At 38.4% G+C, this 22720-nt stretch overlaps 1 protein-coding gene across 1 annotated transcript; it reads left to right on the top strand.

Moving 5' to 3' along the window:
* Positions 1–387: 387 nt before the first annotated feature.
* On the top strand, positions 388–21453 carry ncaldb (neurocalcin delta b). Its single transcript, XM_042506493.1, has 4 exons — positions 388–579; positions 15341–15774; positions 17963–18068; positions 20292–21453. Exons 2-4 carry the CDS (start codon positions 15397–15399, stop codon positions 20384–20386), a joined length of 579 nt encoding a protein of 192 aa, XP_042362427.1. The 5' UTR covers positions 388–579; positions 15341–15396; the 3' UTR covers positions 20387–21453.
* The last annotated feature ends 1267 nt before the right edge of the window (positions 21454–22720 follow it).

The following is a 22720-nucleotide window of genomic DNA, read 5'->3' on the forward strand; positions in this document are numbered from 1 at the left end:
AGTGTCCCAACATGCAAATTATTATTATTATGCCAAAACTGTTGTTTGTGTGGCAATGTAGCCAATATGTGCCAAAAACAACTCCCACTGTTAAGTTGTACAATTTCTTCACATTCCTGAGATATTTGGAAAACATTTTAAAACCCGCCAACTTTACTACACTTCTACTCTTTAATACTACATATCTTCTAGTACCTATTTTCATGGTGTTATACCTATGTTTTAAAGGGTTTATTAGTCAGACAAACATTTGCTAACTTCTGTGTGAATTTTTCACATGCTAAATTTAATGAATGGGCAGGGTTCTTGTTGCCAGGACAACGCGGCTTCCCATCCCATTGGTCGCCGCAGTACCACGTGACGAGCAGCCTTGACGTCACGGCGAGAGGCTGCAGGGCGAAGCGGAGTGAGAGCAGCGGAACAAGCCTGACAGAGTTTGGACTGAGAGCAGCCGCGAAACTGAAGCTCCTGAGTGCCTCCTGCAACCTGTTGCCGTCCCCCTCGTCTCTGAAAGTTTTTTGACACGAGGTAATGGACTATTAAGGAGACTTCTGACTTCCACAGCAACTTAAAAACGAGGTAAGTTGTCGTTGATGTTGTCCCTCCTTCGCAGTTTTCTCCTCTTCCTGTTACTTTTTTTTGCTTGCAGCTCAGGTGAGATGAGTTTACAGGATGAAGCTGCTACTCTGCTCTCGCTAACACTGATTCGTCTATGTGACAGAGCAGGAATAACTGTGGACTCATTTTCTGCAATAACTTTGCAGTTCGCTAGCATTACAAGATGCTAGCAGCGGATAAAGCTTTACCGAGTTTTCTAATCGGATGAGGCTTCTTCTTCTTCTGCTCTAAATGAAGCCTCAGAGGAGCCGGTGGAGGTGCTTGCTGTCTTTCCATATTTAATTGTAGAATGAGTGAGGACAGGAAGTGAAAAGGGAGTCCTGCCGCCACACAAGGCTGATTGAAGAAGGGTATCTCATTTCAGCAAATACACATCAGTCAGCCAGTGGATTAAAGCAGGAGACAGGAAGTAGCATTATAGGACCAGGGTTGGAAATTACTTTATTTGTCCACCTGGCATTGTGACTGATGGATACCACAATGTACCACCCACTTAATAATCACTATTGTTTTTTGGCTGATGAGTGAAGCAAATCTAGTAGCCACTTGCATATTTTACCAGCATTTGGCTGGGCACTGGAGCTCATTTCCAGCCCTGTTTGGACTGTGGGGGCTGTGAGTTTAAATGTCTGTTTTATTGTGAATGAATGCTGTTTGTGATTCCTCTTCTTCTTATATAGTTAGTGCATAGTGTTGTAGCAATCACTTGAATGAGCTGACCATCTCCAGTACATTACATTTCATAAAATATTTAGGACTTGAAAAGAAAGTAGCTGTCAAAGAAGTCATGGCGACCAATCAATCCTAAAAAGATCAAATAGTGGCACTGTCTAGTTGTATAGTTTATAGTTGGTATACTACAACAACAGAGTACTAGTTAAATAGAGCATAAAATAACAGTATGCTATTATTTTCATCATTCTGGCATACGTTTTTGTAGATTCATTGATTGTTTAGTCTATAAAATGTCAGAAAAGGTGTAGGGAAAAATGTCCATCACTATTTCTCTCTTCTTATGTCCAAAAGGGAGACTGTTTACACATACTTCCATTTAAAAGACAGTTTTGAGTTTCAATTATGGCAGTACAACATTTGCTTAACTAAAAAAAAGCCTTCCTTTTAAGGGACATTGTATCTGATAGTCATAATAATCTAATATAACTATCTAAGACTGTGACACCAGGATGTTTTCTGAGATGCTTCTCATACTATAAAATCTCAAAAGGTTAACCCTAATTTATAGCTTCCTTATGTTTTTTTCCTCATGTTTAGGTCCAAAAAAGGCCATTTGCAATTTACCTGAGCCCTAGATGCTGTCTTTAAATTGCTCATACTCAAACAACAGAACTTGACTTGCAGGATATATTTATTGAGAAATCTTTTTATGTGAGAACACATTATTCCAGTTATTTTACCAATTTTTGTATATTCATTAATTGAGTAGTCCATAAAATGTGGGAGAAAAAAAATGTCCATTGCAATTTCAACTGAGCCAAAGGTGAGGTCTGCTAGTTTTATCTGACAACAGTCCCAAATCCAAAGATACATACAATATAAAAAATAGTGCTGAAACAATTAGTAGAGTAACTAACAATTTTGATTGGAGACCAATAGTTTTTTTTAATTTATCAAGTAAAATGTCAAATATTTGCATATTCTTCCCTCTTAAATGTGAGAATTTGTAACATGTTTTTCATTTACATAAGATAATAGGACCAATAAAAGGCCTACCGCAATTTAACTGAGCCCGGGGTCAGGTATTTAAATTGCTCGCAACACAACATGAATTGCAAGATATATTTCATGAGGAAAGTTGACATCTCAAACATGTTTTTAACTAGAGCACAAATAACAAATTATTCCGTTATTTTCAATCTTTCTGACATTACTTTTTGGGGAGATTTATTGATGGTTTTAAGCCTATTTAATGTCAGAAAAGGTTGGAATAAAAATGTCTATAGCAATTTCTCCTGAGCCCAAGGTGAGGGCTTCAGACTTCTAGTTCTATCTGGCAACAGTCACAAACACAAAGATACATACAATATAAAGCAAGCAGTGCTGAAGTGATAAAGCAACAATTTTGGTTGTAGACCAATGTGAATAATTTATCAATTAAAATAGCCCAACATTCACTGTGGGAGAGAGAGAATACACTGCTTTTTTATTTTACACTAAATAATGAAACGAAAAAAACAACTCACAGATGCAAATATTTATTAGTTGCAACCCAACTTTGAATTCTGTATTGAAGAATTTGGAGGCCCTGTGCAAATGTACCTTCTTTGGCTTGTGGCTTGTGGTAGTTGAATGCCACTGGTTTGGTTTTGATGTGGGATGTAAACAAGAACCTGTCGTAGCTGAATTTCTTTTGGAGGTCCCTGCGAAGTGTTGATGAAGTAATCGAGGGCAGGCAATGATGTAAAGAGACATGAGTGGACACGGAAGGAGAAAATGAAACGTTACAGTGACGAGGGAAGCTTGAGTCGTTGGATTGAATAAAAAATGTAGCTGCAGGAAATAAGAGTAAAGAGGTTAACTCACACAGACAAAAACAAGAAAACTACCACTGACACACACACATCCAGTTTTGCTATCTTTGAAGCTCTGAGGCTTCCAAACGCTTGACATGTTTTCAGGGAATTTCAAACAAAACTGAAGTGAAATACTCTGTCCTGCTCCTCCCCTCACCTTAGGCAGCCAACAGGACCTGCAGAGGTGCTAACACAAGGGTGGAGTCCAGATAATAGCCCCCTTGGTGTCAAAAGCATCCCTCCAAACATTTCAAGATGCTGAACTCTTCCATACATGTGCTAAATTTGAACAGATGTTCTATTTTCATGTGCGTGGGTTTGTTTTGGGCCAGACTGACCACAATGGCAGCATCCTCTGTAGTTATGGTCGTCCGTGCGGCTGTCGCTGCTCTTTTGACTTGTATTAGATCTTTTTTAGAGAAAGCGAACCAGGAGAGAGTGATCAGAAGAAAGCAAGGACGTGTAATTAAACTGAAGGAGCAAGAAAGAGCTTCACACGCTGAGATAAAGAAACAAATTCTGGCCTGTCACACAGATTTTATTTTGGATAGAAAGCTGCTTTTCACACAGGCTGTGCAGCAGATATCACTGGCAGAGAGGGGTGGGAGTTGTTTAGTCATCGGACAGATTGACATTTCCATCTCTGTAGCCTTTGTCTTTACAACAGGCTGTTTCAGAGAGAGAGGCGCGTTTAGATATTCAGTGCAAAGTAAACAGCACTCTCCTCGTGCAATCAGTAACAATTTGCTGCGATTTTGTGCGTACGTGTGTGTGTGTGTGTGTGTTTGCCCAGTCTTGCTGCAGCTCTGCCTTCTTGCAGTTGTTGTCAGTGACACTTTTTTATCTTGTTCTCATTCGCTCCCTCATAATGGCTTCTCTGTCATGACTGTGGTTTTCTGCAGCGCCTTGACGCACGAAGCTCTCCGACTGACAATGGGAGCTCATGACATGTGTGCTGCATTATGATGAAGTTGCTGCCACAGGTTTCCTCAAAGGCAGGATGGATGGGATTTAGAGATGTGAAGAAAAGCTGTAAGAAATAGTCAAGAAAAGAAACTGTTTCTTTTAACGTGTTGTAATATACGTAAATCACAGTTGAAGACTACTATTAAAGACAACTTAACCCCTGTCATTTTTACTAGCATTTAAGTTGTAATAACAGTTGTGTTGGAGCATTTTCCAATAGTCACATTCCTCTGATGTCCACTGAAATGACTGATAGAGGCAGTAATGAAGGTCGTGTTGTGAGATAAACACAAATATTAAGGAAGGGTAAGAGGAAGTTGTGGCTATTTTTAGAGCTGTTGCTATGAAAGTTTGTGTTTTAGGAGTGATTTGACCTTCAGCCTCAGATTGATGTGAAACTGTTTTATGTTTGCATTTGGAGGAAGTTGGCTGCAACTAGTGTTTATTTCACATATAGATCAATCTGCTTATTATTTTCTCAATTAATGATTCAGTCTAAATTTTGATCTTTAGAGCCTGTGGTGACGGAAATAACCCAGTACCAAATAGAAATGTTCTGTTATCATATTTTGTCTTTCAGATACCTGCGCTTGTGTATCGGCCAATGCCAAACATCTATCAAATACAACATACTGTGCATGTTGCCTTTTTACTGGTGGGACGTTCCAGTGTAAAATACTCCTAATATTGCTGACATTTTTCTAACAGCTAATATTAAACTATTTATTGGAAAACAATTATTTTCACCTGCCTAGTAAAGTAGTTGCCAGTGGCTGCCCAGTGCAACTTACTGTATTAGCTTCTGTTTTAAAGCAGGATAGAAGTGATTTTCAGGAAAACTGGCGTTTTATCCTATTTCTTTTAAGTTTATTAATAAACTCTGTTGTATCAGATCCCTGCTTAGACTTAGACTTGCCAATACCAGATCCAACATATAAGGCACTATTAGAGACATCCTCACTACTGATATCAGTATCAGAACAATTCTAGTACCAAGTAGTATCAAATTTATACAGTTAAATGATACCTCCATTTGATCCTTTTGAACCCAGATCTAGAAAAGTATGACTGTTTGTATGGTTTTGCTTGCTGCCAATCACTGCAAGACTTCTTTGATTTAATGCGATGTGTGATTGGCCCACTTCAGCAGCAGCTCAAACTCATACAGTCTGTGGTGCAGTGAAATTGAGAGCAGTGTGTTTGACGGAGTTGACATTTCAGTGTGCCGAAATCAAAATGTTCAAAAGTATGGTGGCATTTTACGTGACTGAATGCTTCCATACACATGATGGGTATCAAATGAAGTACTCTCTTTGGTATCACTTTAGGGCACTGGTATTGGTATTAGAATTGCAGTTTTTTAAACAATACCCAGTCCTACCAACTGATACTCCAAAAACCAAATTACATTCAATTTAATATAATATATAACAAGGAAAAGCAGTGAATTTTCACATTGGAGAAGTTGAAAGCAGAGAAATTTGGGCAATTTTGACAAAAAAAAGTGACTGAAAAGATTTTTCAATTATACAAATAATTAGGGCTGGGTATTGTTTAAAGACAGTTAACAATACAAGTATATTTAAAGTGATACCAATACCAATAGAGTGCTTCATTTGATACCTTTTACTCTACTTAATTTAATACTTATCACATCAATTGAAGCATTCAGTTGTGTAAAATTTGTCTAACATAGCCATACTCTTTAACATTTCGGTGGAATTTTATTTTGAAAAAACTGCCAAATCCATCAAAAACACTGCTTGACTTCACTCGTAGCTGCTGCAGTAGTGGGTGAACCACAGGCTGCTTTAAATCAAAGAACACTTGTGCTGATCAGCTGCAAAACCATACAAATAGTCATTATTTTCTAGATTAGGGTACAAAAAGGACTGAATGCAGGTCTTGTTCGACTGATGTTTTGATACTTCTTGGTACTGGGTTATTTCAGTCAACACCTTAAAAGGAATTGACTACTGATACCCAGCCCTAGAAATAGTTTGACAATAAATTTGTGTCAATTAATGTGTTTCACCTTTAAACTAAAGGATGTTTATGTCACGAGACTATTATCATCAGTTCGCACAAATCAGCAGATTCACCTGAAATTGTTGCACGGTCTTTTTCTTTTATCTCACTATCTAATCCTTCTTGTCTTGTTCTGCTGAAGATGGTAGTTTCTGCTGACAGACTCAGCACAGGTCCGACCAACAGTAAACCAGCACTGACCTTACACTAAATAACACAGGAGATAGAGTTGCAGTTAGATATTCAAGGAGCCACTAAAGCACGCTACACTAAACAGCGCTCCTCACGATATTTGTAACGTGAGCACGGGTGCTCTCAGTGCTATGCCGTGCTGCAGCAGTGTTCGATGGTGGTTTGAAATGTGCTGCTGATCAGACGTGTGATTGCAAACGGGCTGCAGGCAGAAGACGTTTAAAGAGATAGATTTGTTTGGTGTGTCAAGATGTTGAGGAGCTGCAGGGCATTGGTTTCAGATCACGTAAAATTTGAGCCTAAATGGCACAAGTGAAAGCCGTAACCTCGTAGTTCATACGAGCCAGACTTATGAGAGCCATGTCTATCAAATGTAGTCTTTTCTTTTTTTTGTTTTATATATATGTAGCTGAGAACACATACTGTGCAAGCTCTCTGTGCTCAACACTAGAGGCTAGTTTCTGCTGGTTTAACCGCTCTGACATGACTTTGATGTGGTGGACATCTTCAGTTACTGATGTAGATCTCTGGCAGAGCGTCCAGAGTCACAGTTGTGACGTCAACCAACATGAGCTTAAAAATGTTCCCCAACGACAAGATAACATCTCTTTTTAAAAGAAATTACACACTTAAGCATGGAAGGCCAAGGATTATACATTAAGGAAACACATACACAATAATATGTTTTGTAAACTTTTGTCCATCAGCTAGGAGACAGAAAATACATCAACTACAGATTTAATAATGGATTAATTGCTTTAAGGCAAACTTATTATTGCTATGTTTGTAAAAAGGTTCGCCAGCAGAAGTGAAAATAAAAGATTCCGATTTATTTGATGTTTATTCTCGCTATTTTTGCCTTTTTTTCAGTGCTGTGTCTCTTAGATGCTGTTGCTTACACTCTGGCACCTGGTCTCTACAGTTTCATAAAGCCCTGACCTCACCAGAGTGCTGTGGGGGTGCACCATGGATGTATAAAGAGAACTGGATACAGCCTAGGAGGCAGCACTCTGTTCATTTCTAACTTGCTCAGTGGTGCTCAAAGCCAAAAAAGTACACTGCCATGTATAAAATTGACCTTGATGATCGAAACTGCTTCCACATCGTATGGCCTGAAGAGCAGGCGCACTAGAGACTTTTGATTAAGTGCTCCTTTAACTTAAATGGGAATAAAATGATTTAATCATCAGCTCTTCTCGACTATCCAAACATTATGGATTCAGTTCTGATAATGAAGTGAGTCATTTTGTGAAGGTTGTGACTCTCAAAAAAAATATTGATTTACAGATGGCTCTCAGATGTCTATATTGATTTCATGTAAGTCAAGGGGAAAAAAAATATTGTTTTGGGCCCAATGGACACATTCTTAAATTGTAATTCCACTGTTTTCCACTATAAAAAATGTCTTCAAAGCCTGCAAATAAGAAAATACAGGCAGACAGCAGAGTCTCTGCAGAGAAATACACCGCCACACACTGCTAGTGGGTCATAAGTGATAATTGAGAGGGATTTAATTTGTATTAGTTTATACATCGTGTTTTTTTTCTTTAAATTCTGCGTAATATACCTTTAAGCAGAAAACAAGCTCAAAATTTCAGCTTTTAGCTTCTTGAAGTACATTTTTGATGGGTTTTTTTTCCATGCTGTAAACCAGTTTTGGACTATGTTAATCAAACACACAACTCTGAACGCTTATGAAAACAGATGATAAAAAAAACAAATAAATTAGTCGCTTAGATAGCAGAAAAGAAAGAGTCCTTATGATGTTGCGTTCCTCTCAATCACATGTCTTTGCCTGAAATCAAAATCACATTAAACTCAGACTTAAGCTGCTGCCTCTTAAGTTTGTTTTAATTTCTCCTCGGCTGAACCTGTCTACTGTGAGACAGGGAAAGTTGTTGTTTTAAGTATCTTATCACAGCTGAGATAAAGCATAATTATTTAATTGTGGCCTGTGGGTTATAATCAGATTGCAGATCTCGCAGGTCTAATAACTGCTCGCCTGTTAGGTCGAGGATGATTGGCCTCAGCTCTGCAGGCTGATCACAGAGGGATCATGTTGCACTATGAATGTATCATTCATAAACTCACTATCTGTGATCGGGTCTCTTTCATTCGCTCTGCCTCTATGCCGGGCCTCCCGCCCAGCTCTCCTCTGCTCTCCCTGTTGTTGGATTATCTGTGGGACCTTTGGGTTGAGATTTACCTGAAGGGTCTAAATGGAGAGTTCTGCCTGTTACGTAAGTGGACAACAAGATGTTCTGGATGAATGCCGTGTTGCAGACTTTTGACTCTAACAACAAGAATGAATCAACTGTTCAGCTGCTGCAGGAAAGTTGTGTCCTTTTGTCTCATGTCAGAAGTAAATGTCTCTTCAAAGTAAAATCACTCAGGCCATTTTCAGTGAATGCAAGACTCAAATGAACGGTCCATCACCAAAAACAGAAAACCTATATGTGGCACCAGATGCTGATATTGTGGCGAGTTGCTATAAATAAATTAATGTGTGGGAAACCCCTAAAGAGAATCTGCAACTATTGTGATTATCAACTTAAAAACACCGGTTCTTTTTTGTATATAATAGTAAATTACTATTTTCTGGCATGCTATAGGCCATGCAATCAGCCAAGAAAAAAGATAGATGAATCAGTAATGAAAATAATTGTTGCATGTCCTATGTCTTTTTTTTAATGGAAATGAAAACTTCTCTCTGCTGTGATTCAGCACTGATGATGATATGTCATGATTTTGTGTTTAGTTGCATAAGATGCACTGTTGTTGTTGGTTTTAGGAGTTAAATCTGTCTCAGAGCCAAGCACGCTGATCTTGTCCTCTGCTGAACGTCTGAACAACATGTGTGTACTGTAGGTGTTATTAGAAACTGAAAGCGACAGCCTATCTTCTGCTGGATTATACCTGCACAGGCTGATGTCACAGTCTCTATTTCAGGCCTGTTCTTCTCGCAGATGCATTCTTGAGCTTAAAAAAGTGACTGATGTACACTTGGTTGTCATGACCTTATGGGATGGTCGAGGTAGAGACAATGCTCAATCACGTGATCTGTCCACTTGTCAAAGCCTTGATTATGTAAGAGGGCCATCAAAGGTCTGCCAACAGCAGCAGGTAAGAGTCTTAACGGTTAAATGTAGTCAGTGATCTCAAAGAGCCAGAAATAGCCTAGTTCTTAGGGCTGACTAGTTGAAAGGATGTTCAATGGAGGTCTGAGCTCTCATCCCATCATTCCTTATTTTAAAATACTGACCCCTTTAACCAGCATGGGCAGATTATTAGACAGTGGCCCCTGGGTGGTCAAAGGCATGCAGGAGGCCCCAGCACCTCAGAGCAAGACAAACTTTATAGTAGTTTACCCCCTTTTTGTTGCTGTTTTGCATCGTTTTGTTGAGCCTCGCTGAGGTTTTGTGTCTTTTTGTGATCATTTTGTACATCTCTTGAGTGAGTCTCTTCATGTCTCCTTGCAGCTGTTTTGCATCCATTTGTGGTTGTTTCGTGTGTCTTTGTTGTTGTTTTACCCGATTTTGTAATTAGTATGAGTCTCTTTGTGTCTTTTAGCTTTTTTGCATTTCTTTGTGGTCATTTTGCATCTCTTTGTGGTTGTTTTGGCGCAAGTTTCTGTGTGCATCTTTGCAGCTGTGAGTTTCTTTTTTTGGATGTTTTGCATCTCATTGTAGTTGCTTTGTGTCTCTTTTAAGCCATCTTGTGTCTTTTTGTGGTTGTTATGCCCTTTTTGTGTCTGTTTGAAGCTGATTTGCATCTATTGCAGTCATCATGAGTCTATGGAAGTTTTGTGTCTCTTTGTATATGTGTCGCATCTCTTTGAAGTTGTTTTGTGTCCCTTTGTGGTTGTTTTGCCCTTTTTTGTAGTCATCTTGAGTCTCTTTCGTGTGTCTTTGGAACTGTTTTGCATCTATTATAGTCATTGTGAGTCATTGTGTATATTGTGGAGTATATGTCTCCATGTCTTTTTGAGATTTCTTGTAGACATTTAATGTTTAATCGTGGTCATTTTGAGTCTCATATTGGTCACTAGGTGTCTAGAGTGACCTTTTGCAAGTTAAGGCCAGAGGGGGGTCCCTGACACTTGGGGCCCTTGGGCCTGTGTGCAGTAGGCCTGTTCAGTAATCTGTCTGTGGCCCGGAGAGAGAAAGTGTTAGCATTAGATGTCAAATTACATAATATCATTTTGCAGAAACAAACAACTTACATGTTTGCTTATACACACTGCACATGGAGCAATACCTGCATGTCTGTTTACTGCGGGAGGAAGCAAAAACCCACAGGGAGTGACATGCAAACTCCACACAGAAACAACACCCAGCTGTGTAGTATGAAAAAACCCCAAAATCTCTATAAATAAGTAAAATTGTAATGATTGAGACAATGTAATGTAAGACAAAGATCAGTTCATAACACACAAAAAGTCAAAACAAATTATTTGCATTAGTCAATTTATAATTTTTTCAACAGATGTCAGAAAAAAATGTGCATTATAATATGTTGTTGTGAAGCCAGTAGGAACAACACTAATTAACCTTCCCTTCGTCGTTCAGAGTCATGGTGAGAGAAACATTTTATTCGGCTTTGTTTGTGTAAACAGTCTGGCTGAAAGGAGTCTGTATGATTAGAGCCGCAGCTAAAAGCAAACAATTAAGCTGCCAGTCTGCACAGAAAGTGTAATTAAATGCTATCAAAGAACGGCATGTAAAATAATATGTTTTTGGTTTTTTTTTCTGCCAACTTTCTGCTAAAAACCGGAGCAGTTGTATTGCCAGTAATCATGACAGCGCTTCACAATCCATTAAAAAATTAAAATGCAGATTGTAGAGTGTGTGCCGGTTCCGGTTACTGCATGAGACAAAGAGTGAGTGTATGAATGAAATGAATCGAGGGAGTCAGGGTGACGTCAACATGTTGATTAGCAGTTTTTTTTTTTGTTTTTTTTTTTGTCTTTAATAGAAAGGAAAGCTTTTAGTGCGACGGGGGGAGAAAGAGAGGGGGCGACATGCAGCAAAGGGCTGAGGCCAGAATCAAACCCGCGGCTGCTGCGGCGAGGATCCAACCTCTGTACATGGGGTGCCTGTGTCAGCCACCATATAATATCAACATGGTCCATTTAGGTGCTTCGGGGTCTGGGTATTGTGCATGCTGGCTCACTTGAATGGCTTACAGAGACACTTAATTGAAATCATTTGTTACATCTGTGCTTTTCTGGCTAAGACAAGTCACAATGTGTGCTGAGAAAAAAACACAGTCCTGAGAAGAGGTCTAATTATGTAAAATAATTGAAAACGCCTTCATAGGTGCACATTGAGTGTGTGCATGGGCCTTCAAAAGCAGAACTAAAAATTATTTTTATTATCGATTAACCTACAAATTATCTTGTCAATGAATCTTTTGGTATATAAAACATCATAAAAAAACAAAAACACTGCTAAACACTATATCCTTGAGCGCACAATAATGCCGTACTTTGTCCAACTACCAGTCCCAAACCCAAATGTATTCAATTTATTATAATTAAAGACAAAGAAAAGCAGCAAATTGTCACATTCAAGATACCGGAACCCTCAAATATTTGATACTTTTGCTGGAAATATGACTCAAGCCTTCATATTAGCTGATACCTCAGGCTTTAATGTTGTACTGTCAACAGCCCCCCACGTTGCCCCTCTCAGGTCTATAATGTTTGCCTCTGTGCAAATTAAAGGCAGGCGCTCTTCCAGTCTGAATATCAGCAGTTCACATTGGACCCCTGCTGTGTAGCTGCTGCTATGTTTTGCTGGGGGAGTGATGAGTGTGTAAACAGGTGTTAATCTCCTTTTTTCACACTGCTCCAGCATTCACACCGGCATTGAAGTGAACTGGGGGTAACAGCAGGGAAATCATTAGAGAGGGCTGCCACATTGCAAGAGCCCATTGTTTACTCCGAGTTAATTAAAGGATTATCGCTGGCTGTTTATGGAACATACAAGTGTGAAATAAAAGAAGAAGAGGAAGACTGAGTCCTTGCATCAGCAGTTAACAAAACTAATAAAAAATACAGGCAGTTTAATTCAAACTGCATCCACTTTATCACATTCATACAGTTTCGCTTAAAATTGCTAAATCAATTTTTGCAGAGCAGTGTTTCCAAGATGCTCTGTTCCCTGTCGAGCTTGTCACCAAAACAGCATTTCTCATTAAGTTCACTGTTTTTGGGGAGAAGAGCACCTACTTTCTAGGGAAGTAAATGTGCTGGCAGCCTGTTTTCAATCAGTGTTAGTTAATGCATCAGCTGGAAAAGCAGCAGTCTACATTTGCAAACAGCGGTAATAGTGAGGCAGCCACACTTAAGAATGTTTCTTCCCATTTTTATGACCTTTCTCAGGGTTCCTGTGGATCCTTAAAAAAAAGTCTAACATGGCATTGAATTCATTTATCTAAAAATAAGGCCTTAATTGGTATTAAAATGTCTTAAAAGTCTTAAAAATACTCAGACATGGGAACTAGGATTTTATGAATCATTTATCTGATTTTGCATTTAAAATCTCAAAGGAGAAGAAAACACAGTTAATTTGTCTGATGAAGAGCATGTAGCTCGAAACGTATTTAAATTAAATATTTATGGCAGCATAATCAAGTACGTATATAATTTCCTAAATGCCCTTTGCATTGATGATACCAAAAAAAGTGATGTTATATGTTACAATAAAAATTAATGCAAAATTGTTCCTATACTCAAGTCGTTTGTGTCAGTTCATTTTTTTTTTTTTTTTTCAGTTTTGATGATTGTAAAATGTGTCTTTAATGTAATTCCAAGTGGCATGAAAAAGTCTAAAATCTAATTTGCCTTAAGCTGTAGAAACCCTGATTTCATATTTTAGCTCCAGGGGGGTTTAAACAAAATAAGTGAAAAGGCACAAACATTGACGGGATCTTTATTTCTCTTCCTGGAACAAGATACCTGCACAGCAGTTTGCTTTTGCCTGACCTGACATTGCTGATTGTATCAGTCATTATCCTCGGCTAAGCTTAGAACAGCTTCCCTCTTCTCTTCAGCCTGGAGAGCTCAGCAGCAGCAAGCGGTCTGACAGGGGAAAGTGCTAAGCACATTAGCTGCAGGGTTAAATGATGAACTGTGTCTTCTGTTGAGCGTTAAGGCTCCCTGTTCATTTTCTGCAACGAGTCATTCGTTACAGAAGAGTGTGACTTTTGTTAGACACACCAAGTTGGATCAGCTTGTCAGCTCACATGCACTTGGAAAGTCAAGTCCACTTGAGGTTTTCTACTATACTGCATTTTTTTGTCCATGTTTTATTTCTATAACCTCATCAGAGTCCACACCAAGTCAAAAAACTATTTTGACTATTAATACAGGAGACTTGTATGTGTTTAGAGGCGCCAGCGTCTAGTTCCTGCAGGAAATGGAAGATGCATCTGCAGAGATGCACACACAGACACATTGGCATGCATTGGGGTTATCAGCAGTGTGTGCGCTAGGCTTTTGTTTTATTGTGGTGGTTGTGCACCATTAAGACATTTAGTGGTCTCCTGTTGCAGGTGCATGGAGGACTGAATCTTGCTGTGCATGTGCACATGACTGCACAATGAACTTGATCTCCCTGCTTTTCTTCTTTCTAGTGCTCTATCATTGTTCCTATGACAACATTTATTTGAATGAATGAATCTTTTATTGTCATTATACAAATATACAGTGAAACTCTCTCAATGCACTTTGTCATGAAACAGCAGTAAACAGAATGATAAAGATCAGTGCAATTAAAAAGGCACCAAACTCTAAAGTAAATTACCGCCTTAAAAAAGAACAAAGTGAAAGCAAAAACTACAAGTTTCCATACTGACAGTGAAGCTTATATCAAGAGATGATATGAAGAAAACAATTTGTACGCCACAGTTTGTATTGAATACTGTTGGTGCTTTTATTTATTTCCATCATCATAGGCTACATTGACCTTTTTTAGAAGTCAGGGATTAGTAGGAGTCAGTTTTGAACAACTGAGGACCTTGTAGAAATTAAATCTGCCCATTTTTTTTTATGAATGTATGACATTGATGTTTTATGTCTTTTTACTGGGTATAATGATGTCAAAACATATTAGTTGCATATTCATGGCATGCTCTATTCCTTCCTGCCTCCAAGCCAAGACTTAAGGGCCACAACAGAAATAAGTCATCTGACTTTACTGCAATATACTGATCCTATCACTGATTTTAGTGCTGTATGCACATTTTTTCACCATATTTTAATTTATCAAATCTGTTAATCAAACAGCTCCTTGTTTCGCAACAAGCTCATGCGATCAGCTCAATTAGACATGCTGTTAGGGCACATTGATGATCCAAAACTCCCCACGGGGAATTGTTTAGCAGGAGCAGTGAGCCAAGCAGATCCTGAAGCTTTTCGTTTCCTAAGCAATTTATCTGGTAGATGATGGCCCACCTTGTTTTTAAGCAGCTAAAGAGGAAGATGTTTCCATCAGGAGCTGTTAGAGCATGAGTCTGGATGACAGATGATAAAATATTTGGTGTCTTATGAGTGAATTTATTATTCTTCATTTTAAGAAAAGCAAAATTGTTTATGTCAAAAAACGGGATGTGTGTGTGCTAGTGTAGTGGTTCTCAACCACGTGTCACTGAAGGAGTTTGAGAGGGTCCGCAGGAAAGTGGGGAATTCTTCATTTTCACTTTTTATTTTTACAATTTAATTCATTATAGAAGCCTAAAATGGGAAAGACACATAATAGTGACTATTGTGATCATAGGTTTTACTTCTTTCTCATTCATCTCCTCTTCTGTTCCCAATTTGTTGCTGCTCCCTAAACAAGAGAAATGAATCCATCTTTAATGTGTGAAAGTGCATCATGACTGTACTTTTCTCATTTAAAATCACTGTCCTTCCTCCTCTTGTTTTCAAAGGTTCAGGGTTTTTCTTCATTTTAGTTCTAACAACTTTTTTCTGTCTCTCCTTCTCTCTCTCTCACCGTCAGAAGTCTAAATCGCCGCTCCCCTCACATCACCCACAGCTTCCACAAAAGCAGCGACCATGGGCAAACAGAACAGCAAGCTCCGTCCCGACGTCATGCAGGACCTCATGGAAAACACGGACTTCACCGAGCACGAGATCACGGAGTGGTACAAGGGCTTCTTGCGGGACTGCCCCAGCGGCGCGCTCTCCATGGAGGAGTTCAAGAAGATCTACGCCAACTTCTTCCCGTACGGAGACGCCTCCAAGTTCGCCGAGCACGTCTTCCGCACGTTTGACGCCAATGGAGACGGAACTATAGACTTCAGGGAGTTCATCATCGCCCTGAGTGTGACCTCTCGTGGTCGGCTTGACCAGAAGCTGAAGTGGGCGTTCAGTATGTACGATCTGGACGGGAACGGATACATTAGCAAAGCAGAGATGCTGGAGATCGTAACGGTGGGTTTGCTGTTGTCGTTCTTTCTGCTTATGTCCTTTACACTTTACACTTTACACTTCTTGAGCTCTATATCGCTCAGTCTTACAGTGGCTACTGCACGCCATCATGATAACGCCATGTTCCCTACTCCTAAAACTACTCCTGCAGTGAAGCAACGTTTTGCTCAGCCATCCACACCAGCTGCTACATCATATATCCATCTGCCTCCGTGTTCTGCACCATTTGACTGCCCAAAGCGAGAAAACCAGCCGCTGTGTAATTTTAGAAACCAACAGTTCCTCTCAGACGTCTCTAAAACAGACTTGACCGTGGTGTATTTCTAGAAGGGAGCGGCCCTCCTCTGATCCTCATATTGACTCAGCAGTGTTACATCCAGCAGCTCTAGAGCGGTCCCCCTAACGTTTCTCCAGCCGCCTCAGAACAAACAGTCTCACATGGCCACTGCGTCTTATTGGATAAATGAGACACACACCAGCAATCCCTTACACATGTCGTTACATCACACATCACGGTGCTAAACCGAGCAGAGTGCCAAAGAGTGTGTAATCCCATTGTCCAATCAGTCCTCTTTATTTATAGTGTGTCTGTGTAAAGTGAGCTGGTTTGTTTATGTGTTGAAGGCAAAATATCCATCAGACCAATATATCCTCTCATTATTGAGACTACCAACCAAATATCCATCAAAATATTATCGTATCAAACATATTTTTCGTTCTTTTTTTTAAATATTAAGGATAACATAGAGTTTAATACCGGTAAACAGAAAATAAACTGAAAGGTCTGATTTCCAGATACTCTACACTGACCTTGTACATTTACACATCAAAACTTCTCTCACTATTTATCCTTTCATACATACATATAAAAAAAATACATGTACACATACCTACATATATCTGAAATAAAAGAAAAGAAAAAGAGAAGGACAAAATGTAAAACAGATCCTAAAATGAATAAAAGTAAGGTAATAATTTTATAAGGATAATAATATATTTTAAAAAATTAAGAAACATAGAGAAACAATTTCATTGATCAAATAGATAAATTTATCAACAGTCGTTTTAAATAAAAGAGAAAGAGAGAGACATAAAGGAGGACAAAAAATAATACTGATACTAAAATAAATAAAAATGATAATAATTTAAGAAAAGGTAATGATTTTTTTTTTTTTAATTAAAAACATGGAGAAATTGTTTTGTAGAATTTCAGTTTCTGTGACCTTATATGGTAGAGTTATCTTTCCAATACAGCTGTCAACAAAATAACGATAGAATGGCAAAAAAAAACCATACTCATGCTTCCCTGTTAATGCCAATTACCTGATACATCAGATCAATAGAAATATTTATTATATTTTATGTTAATTAATTGTTTCTTTATATACTACAAATACAAAACATTTTACTACCCTTTCCAAATGCTAGTAACTGCCTATGTCTTATCACAACATGCAGGTAAATACTTTAGAGTTGTGGTGTCAGACTTCAAGATCAACTAATTTAAAAAAAATCAAGACACTAACTAACTGATAATGATAATAATTAATATCTGCAGCTGTTATCTTGGTGAAATGCAGATGAACAGCTGCTCCGATGGTTCGCCGTTTGGACAGATGACCCAATAAACTCCTCATCATCATGAGGAATATGTCACAAATACTCAGGTTAAAGTGTCTTAACAGAAAGAAGTGACGGGCTTAAAAAGATTAAGTTTGCATCAATATAAGTAAATACTGACAACTTAGAAATACTTAACAATAAGGTAAACACACTCACTTTTCATTCTTTATTTGAAAACCTAAACTATGCCTTTTAGACATGAATACTTCCTGTTTGTTTCGGCCCCAAAGCAAAAAATAAATGAAAGTAATCCTTTATCTCTCTTCCTCCCAGAGGAGCTCATTTGATTGATGGGTTGCATATACAGTATATTTTTCTGCACTTCTGCTACAATCCGGCTGATGCAGCCTTGCTCGCAGTTATGAAACGTGATCAGACTATAGACTCTTTTTGGTTGTCTTTAATGTTGGAGTATTTGACTAAGATATTTACTATAACAGCCACTTTTAAAGAGTTAAAACTCATTAGGTGAGTTAACTCCTTAAAACAACAGTTTTTACAGATGTAGCCAGACACATTAAAGCTCCCACTCTAATATTTGTGTTAATATTTCTTCCCCTTTCTTCAGGCTATTTACAAGATGGTTTCCTCTGTGATGAAGATGCCTGAGGATGAGTCTACACCTGAGAAACGCACAGACAAAATCTTCAGGCAGATGGACACAAATCGAGATGGTGAGTCGTCCTCAGACCGCCTTTCAGCCCGCAGCAGTGTTTTCTGCTAAATCTTCTTTAACACCTGTGACTGAATATGATTATACATTTATTTTGGAAATCTACCCCATGAACACAAAGAGCTATCACATTTTCTGTTTGCTATTGTCGGTTCTACAGTTTTCCACCAGCCTTTTACACTGCCTGGCCAAAAAAAAAGTTGCCACCTGGATTTAACTAAGCAAATAGGTACGAGCCTCCTATTGGATAATTACTGCATGGGCGATTATCTTTCAGCTGGCAACAAGTTATTTAACCCCAACTGGTGCAATGAGTTGCTTCTCATTTCCTAAACAACCATGTCGAAAGACACATCCCGTGGTCGTGGAAAAGATGTTAGTCTGTTTGGGAAGGGTCAAATCATTGGCATGCATCAAGCAGAGAAAACATCTAAGGAGATTGCAGAAACTACTAAAATTGGGTTAAGAACTGTCAAACGCATTATTAAAAACTGGAAGGATAGTGGGGACCCATCGTCTTCGAGGAAGAAATGTGGCCGGAAAAAAATCCTGAATGATCGTGATCGGCGATCACTTAAACGTTTGGTGAGATCAAATCGAAGAAAAACAACAGTAGAACTCAGGGCTATGTTTAATAGTGAAAGTAAGAGCATTGCCACACGCACAATGCGAAGGGAACTCAAGGGATTGGGACTGAACAGCTGTGTAGCCTTAAGAAAACCACTAATCAGTGAGGCTAACCAGAAAAAAAAGGTTCAATTTGCTAGGGAGCATAAAGATTGGACTCTGGAGCAATGGAAGAAGGTCATGTGGTCTGATGAGTCCAGATTTACCCTGTTCCAGAGTGATGGGCGCATCAGGGTAAGAAGAGAGGCAGATGAAGTGATGCACCCATCATGCGTAGTGCCTACTGTACAAGCCTGTGGGGGCAGTGTTATGATCTGGGGTTGCTGCAGTTGATCAGGTCTAGGTTCAGCAACAGTATGTGCTCAAAGAATGAGGTCAGCTGACTACCTGAATATACTGAATGACCAGGTTATTCCATCAATGGATTTTTTCTTCCCTGATGGCACGGGCATATTCCAAGATGACAATGCCAGGATTCATCGGGCTCAAATTGTGAAAGACTGGTTCAGGGAGCATGAGACATCATTTTCACACATGGATTGGCCACCACAGAGTCCAGACCTTAACCCCATTGAGAATCTTTGGGATGTGCTGGAGAAGGCTTTGCGCAGCGGTCAGACTCTACCATCATCAATGCAAGATCTTGGTGAAAAATTAATGCAACACTGGATGGAAATAAATCTTGTGACATTGCAGAAGCTTATCGAAACAATGCCACAGCGAATGCGTTTCCGTAATCAAAGCTAAAGGCAGTCCAACGAAATATTAGAGTGTATGACCTTTTTTTTTTGGCCAGGCAGTGTAAATTCAGTTTTGCCAGATTTGACGTGGATCTGTACCTCGACTGTGTCATGAAAGAGCCCAATTTGCCTTTGCTGATAACATTACATTAAACATTGTAAGTCTTTATATGAATAGATGGGAGCCTTTAAACAGCTCTATTGCAGAGTAATGAGCGAAGAATAATTTGAACAGGATCAAAGCTTCAGCCTAGTTGTAATAAACTGAAATGACATTTTGTTTTATTGGTCATCCGTTATCAGTCTCTGCATGTTGGGGATCTTAGAAGTGCCTTCAGAAACAAAAGGAAATAGAATAAGGAAAACTGAAGGGAAAAAAAAAATGACAATATATCACAATAAATACATTTAAAAAATACACAGTAAAAAATGTATGCAAAAATAAATAACTATTTTTAAAAATTCAGTATTTTAAAATTATATTAATAAATGTATACAGATATAAATGTTAAAAAATATATAAAAATGCTCAAAATTATTATTTTACATTTTATTTGTCTTTATATTTCCACATTTTTTGATCTACTTTTCAATTCTTTTATTAATTTTTCTGCCTATTACCGTATTGATTTACTCAAGTGTTTATTTAAATCAATAATTTGTCTGAAAAAAATTGCATTCCTATAAATGATAGTTAAAAGAGCTGGTGAAAATAATGAATATAATCAGGTGTCAAATTCCCCTCTGGGAAGATATTTGCTCCTCATTTTCTTTTCATACATTTTTTTATCAGATTAGATCTGCTGCAACAAACAAACAAACAATTAACCAGTAATCTCTGTCTCTGTCTGTCTCAGGTAAACTGTCCCTGGAGGAGTTTGTTGAGGGAGCGAGGAACGATCCCTCCATCGTGCGACTGCTTCAGTGTGACCCCAGCAGTGCTGGACAGTAGAAAAACTGGACATTTTTCCCCTATCGCAGTTTGATTAATTTAACACATTTTTTTCAGAATCTCTCCCTGCTGACCCACCTGAGATTGTTGACATTTGATCACGAGCTGTAGAGGCACATGCACACGCACACACACGCATACATACACACACACAAATATACAACTGCACATACAACAAATACCAAAGCCTGCTGCATGTATAATCTTTCAGATGACCCCATGCACACTGTGTACATGTGCCTCTACGTCAGGTCAAAAGCTACAGACAGCACGGGTCTCATAAACGGTACAAATATAACTCACTGGACTAAAATCCCATCAAAGACTTTGTTAAACACTGAATCAAAGTTGCTCTATCTCTGTCTGAGAGGACAGCCTGCGAGGATAATCCAACAGATTCGTGAGGTACACTGAGCCGAATCCAAGTTTCTTCTTATTCTTTTTCTTGGAAACACGATTCCTTAGTTCAAAGGGAATCACGCTGTTCTCTTTTCACTGGTTGTTGAGTGACGACAGACAGATTTTCACAAAGTATTGCAATCTAACACTGGATGAAATGAAGTATGTGAGTTTGGGACGACACAGCTTGCAGTATGTAGACAGGAGATCTCGAAAATTTGATTTTAACTTTAGAAGAATTTTAGAAGGGATGAAAGATTAGTTTTAAATGTTTATTTTGGAGTCCTACATCAAATCAACTGACTCGTGTTTCTTCATGAAGGGCAATATTTTGACTACAGATCACAACCATCTGTTCCTCTGAAAGTGACTTTTTATGCCAAGTTCTGTGTCCTCACACACGCACAAGTCTACATAAACACACACCTTCGTGTTACTGATGAACACATGAACTTGACACATGCATATAAACTGAGCTGTGATTCTCTTCAACTATGACTCAACAAGTGTATAAGCAAAAAAAAAAAGAAAAGTTAGATGTTATATGAATATATAGTATGTTACTTATATATTCTTTTACTCTGTGATGACATTGTGACGGTTTGCCGCGATGGAAGAAATTCACTTTAAAAAATTTTGACGTATAAATTATTGGAATGTGATGATATTTTATTTTCTTTTACTTGACGAATATGATATGAAAGAAAGTTGTACAGTATATTCACTCATATTTATGATAGCGATGTTAAAAAGGAGAGGACCACACATAATGCCCAGCTTTGAATTTCCACAACATGTAGCTTCTTTTTTTCCCCTTTTGAGAGAGAAAATAGCTATAGATCCCATGCTGCCTCTACTGACACATTTCCCAGGAGGCCAGTAAACATTGGCAGTCATTAAGTTTTTCCTGTACTGTGCGTAAATGGTGTGTAAACAGTCTCCAAATGGTGCACGCATCATTTGAGTGCAACAGCAGCATCTGCAAATTTTGTGCAAATGTGACTTTACATCTCATGAATGTGCACCGAATTTAAAATACAACTGTAATTGTAAGACATTTGAGTGCTACTGTGACTGTGGTGGAGATTTTTTAACAACTAACAGAAAACTGAGGCTGGTAGCGAGTGACCGCAGCATCCACCAAACCTCGCTGCGTTTTTGAAGGATGCACTGATAGCTCTTTACTGCTTAATTTTCACCCGTCTGTACCTGCTGGTCTGGAAACACCATGAAATACAGCAGTATTCGCAGGCTGAGTGATGACTTTGGGGGGGTAGTTGTGATAAAGTCTCTATGCTTCTGCACGTTTCAGTTAGGTGATCGGGTATGTCAGTCCCACATTTCACTTCAATAGCATCTTGTGGTCAAGTGCCAAATATAGATGAATCAAATAAAAGATAAAAACACAGTATTGTATCCATTTATACTGTACAGTTGATACCTGTCGAACAAAAAAAACTTTGTCACTGTATCATTTTGTAGATTTTGTATTGTTAACTTGCATTATGTGTTCTGTGTAGAATGTCCATTTTGTTATTCAAATAAAGGCAAAATGGGATATTGGCTGACTTTTCATTTCAGTGCAGCATATAAGGCATAATTAGTCATGCAAGCAGCGATTGGACCACTTTCATATAGACTGAAATAACTGAAAAAGTATTGGATGGATTGGCAATAAATTCCATGCTTCCTAAACAGTAAATCCTGATGATTTTTTTCTGTCAGCAGGTTTTAAGTTGAAGGATGGGTTAACATTAAATGAAATAAAATTTAAATTTGGTGCAGTCTACTTTTTAAATATATAATTAGAATTACAGATTTCTTGATATATTTCTCTAGTTAATCTAATGATTCTCTCTCCATCTCATCTTTATAGCTGGTTTTCATTGTCATTGTCATTTTCTTTTGTCAGCGTTCACAGATTTTTTAAAAAAA

This window comes from Plectropomus leopardus, chromosome 18 (assembly GCF_008729295.1).
Source record: "Plectropomus leopardus isolate mb chromosome 18, YSFRI_Pleo_2.0, whole genome shotgun sequence".
In the NCBI taxonomy this organism is placed as follows: Eukaryota; Metazoa; Chordata; class Actinopteri; order Perciformes; family Serranidae; genus Plectropomus; species Plectropomus leopardus.

Bases quoted from the DNA above. Each gene is read 5' to 3' on its own strand.
- ncaldb (XM_042506493.1), top strand. From the start codon at position 15,397: ATGGGCAAACAGAACAGCAAGCTCCGTCCCGACGTCATGCAGGACCTC. The intron at 15,775-17,962 runs GTGGGTTTGCTG...CCCTTTCTTCAG, and splicing joins AGATGCTGGAGATCGTAACG to GCTATTTACAAGATGGTTTC. The intron at 18,069-20,291 runs GTGAGTCGTCCT...TGTCTGTCTCAG, and splicing joins GATGGACACAAATCGAGATG to GTAAACTGTCCCTGGAGGAG.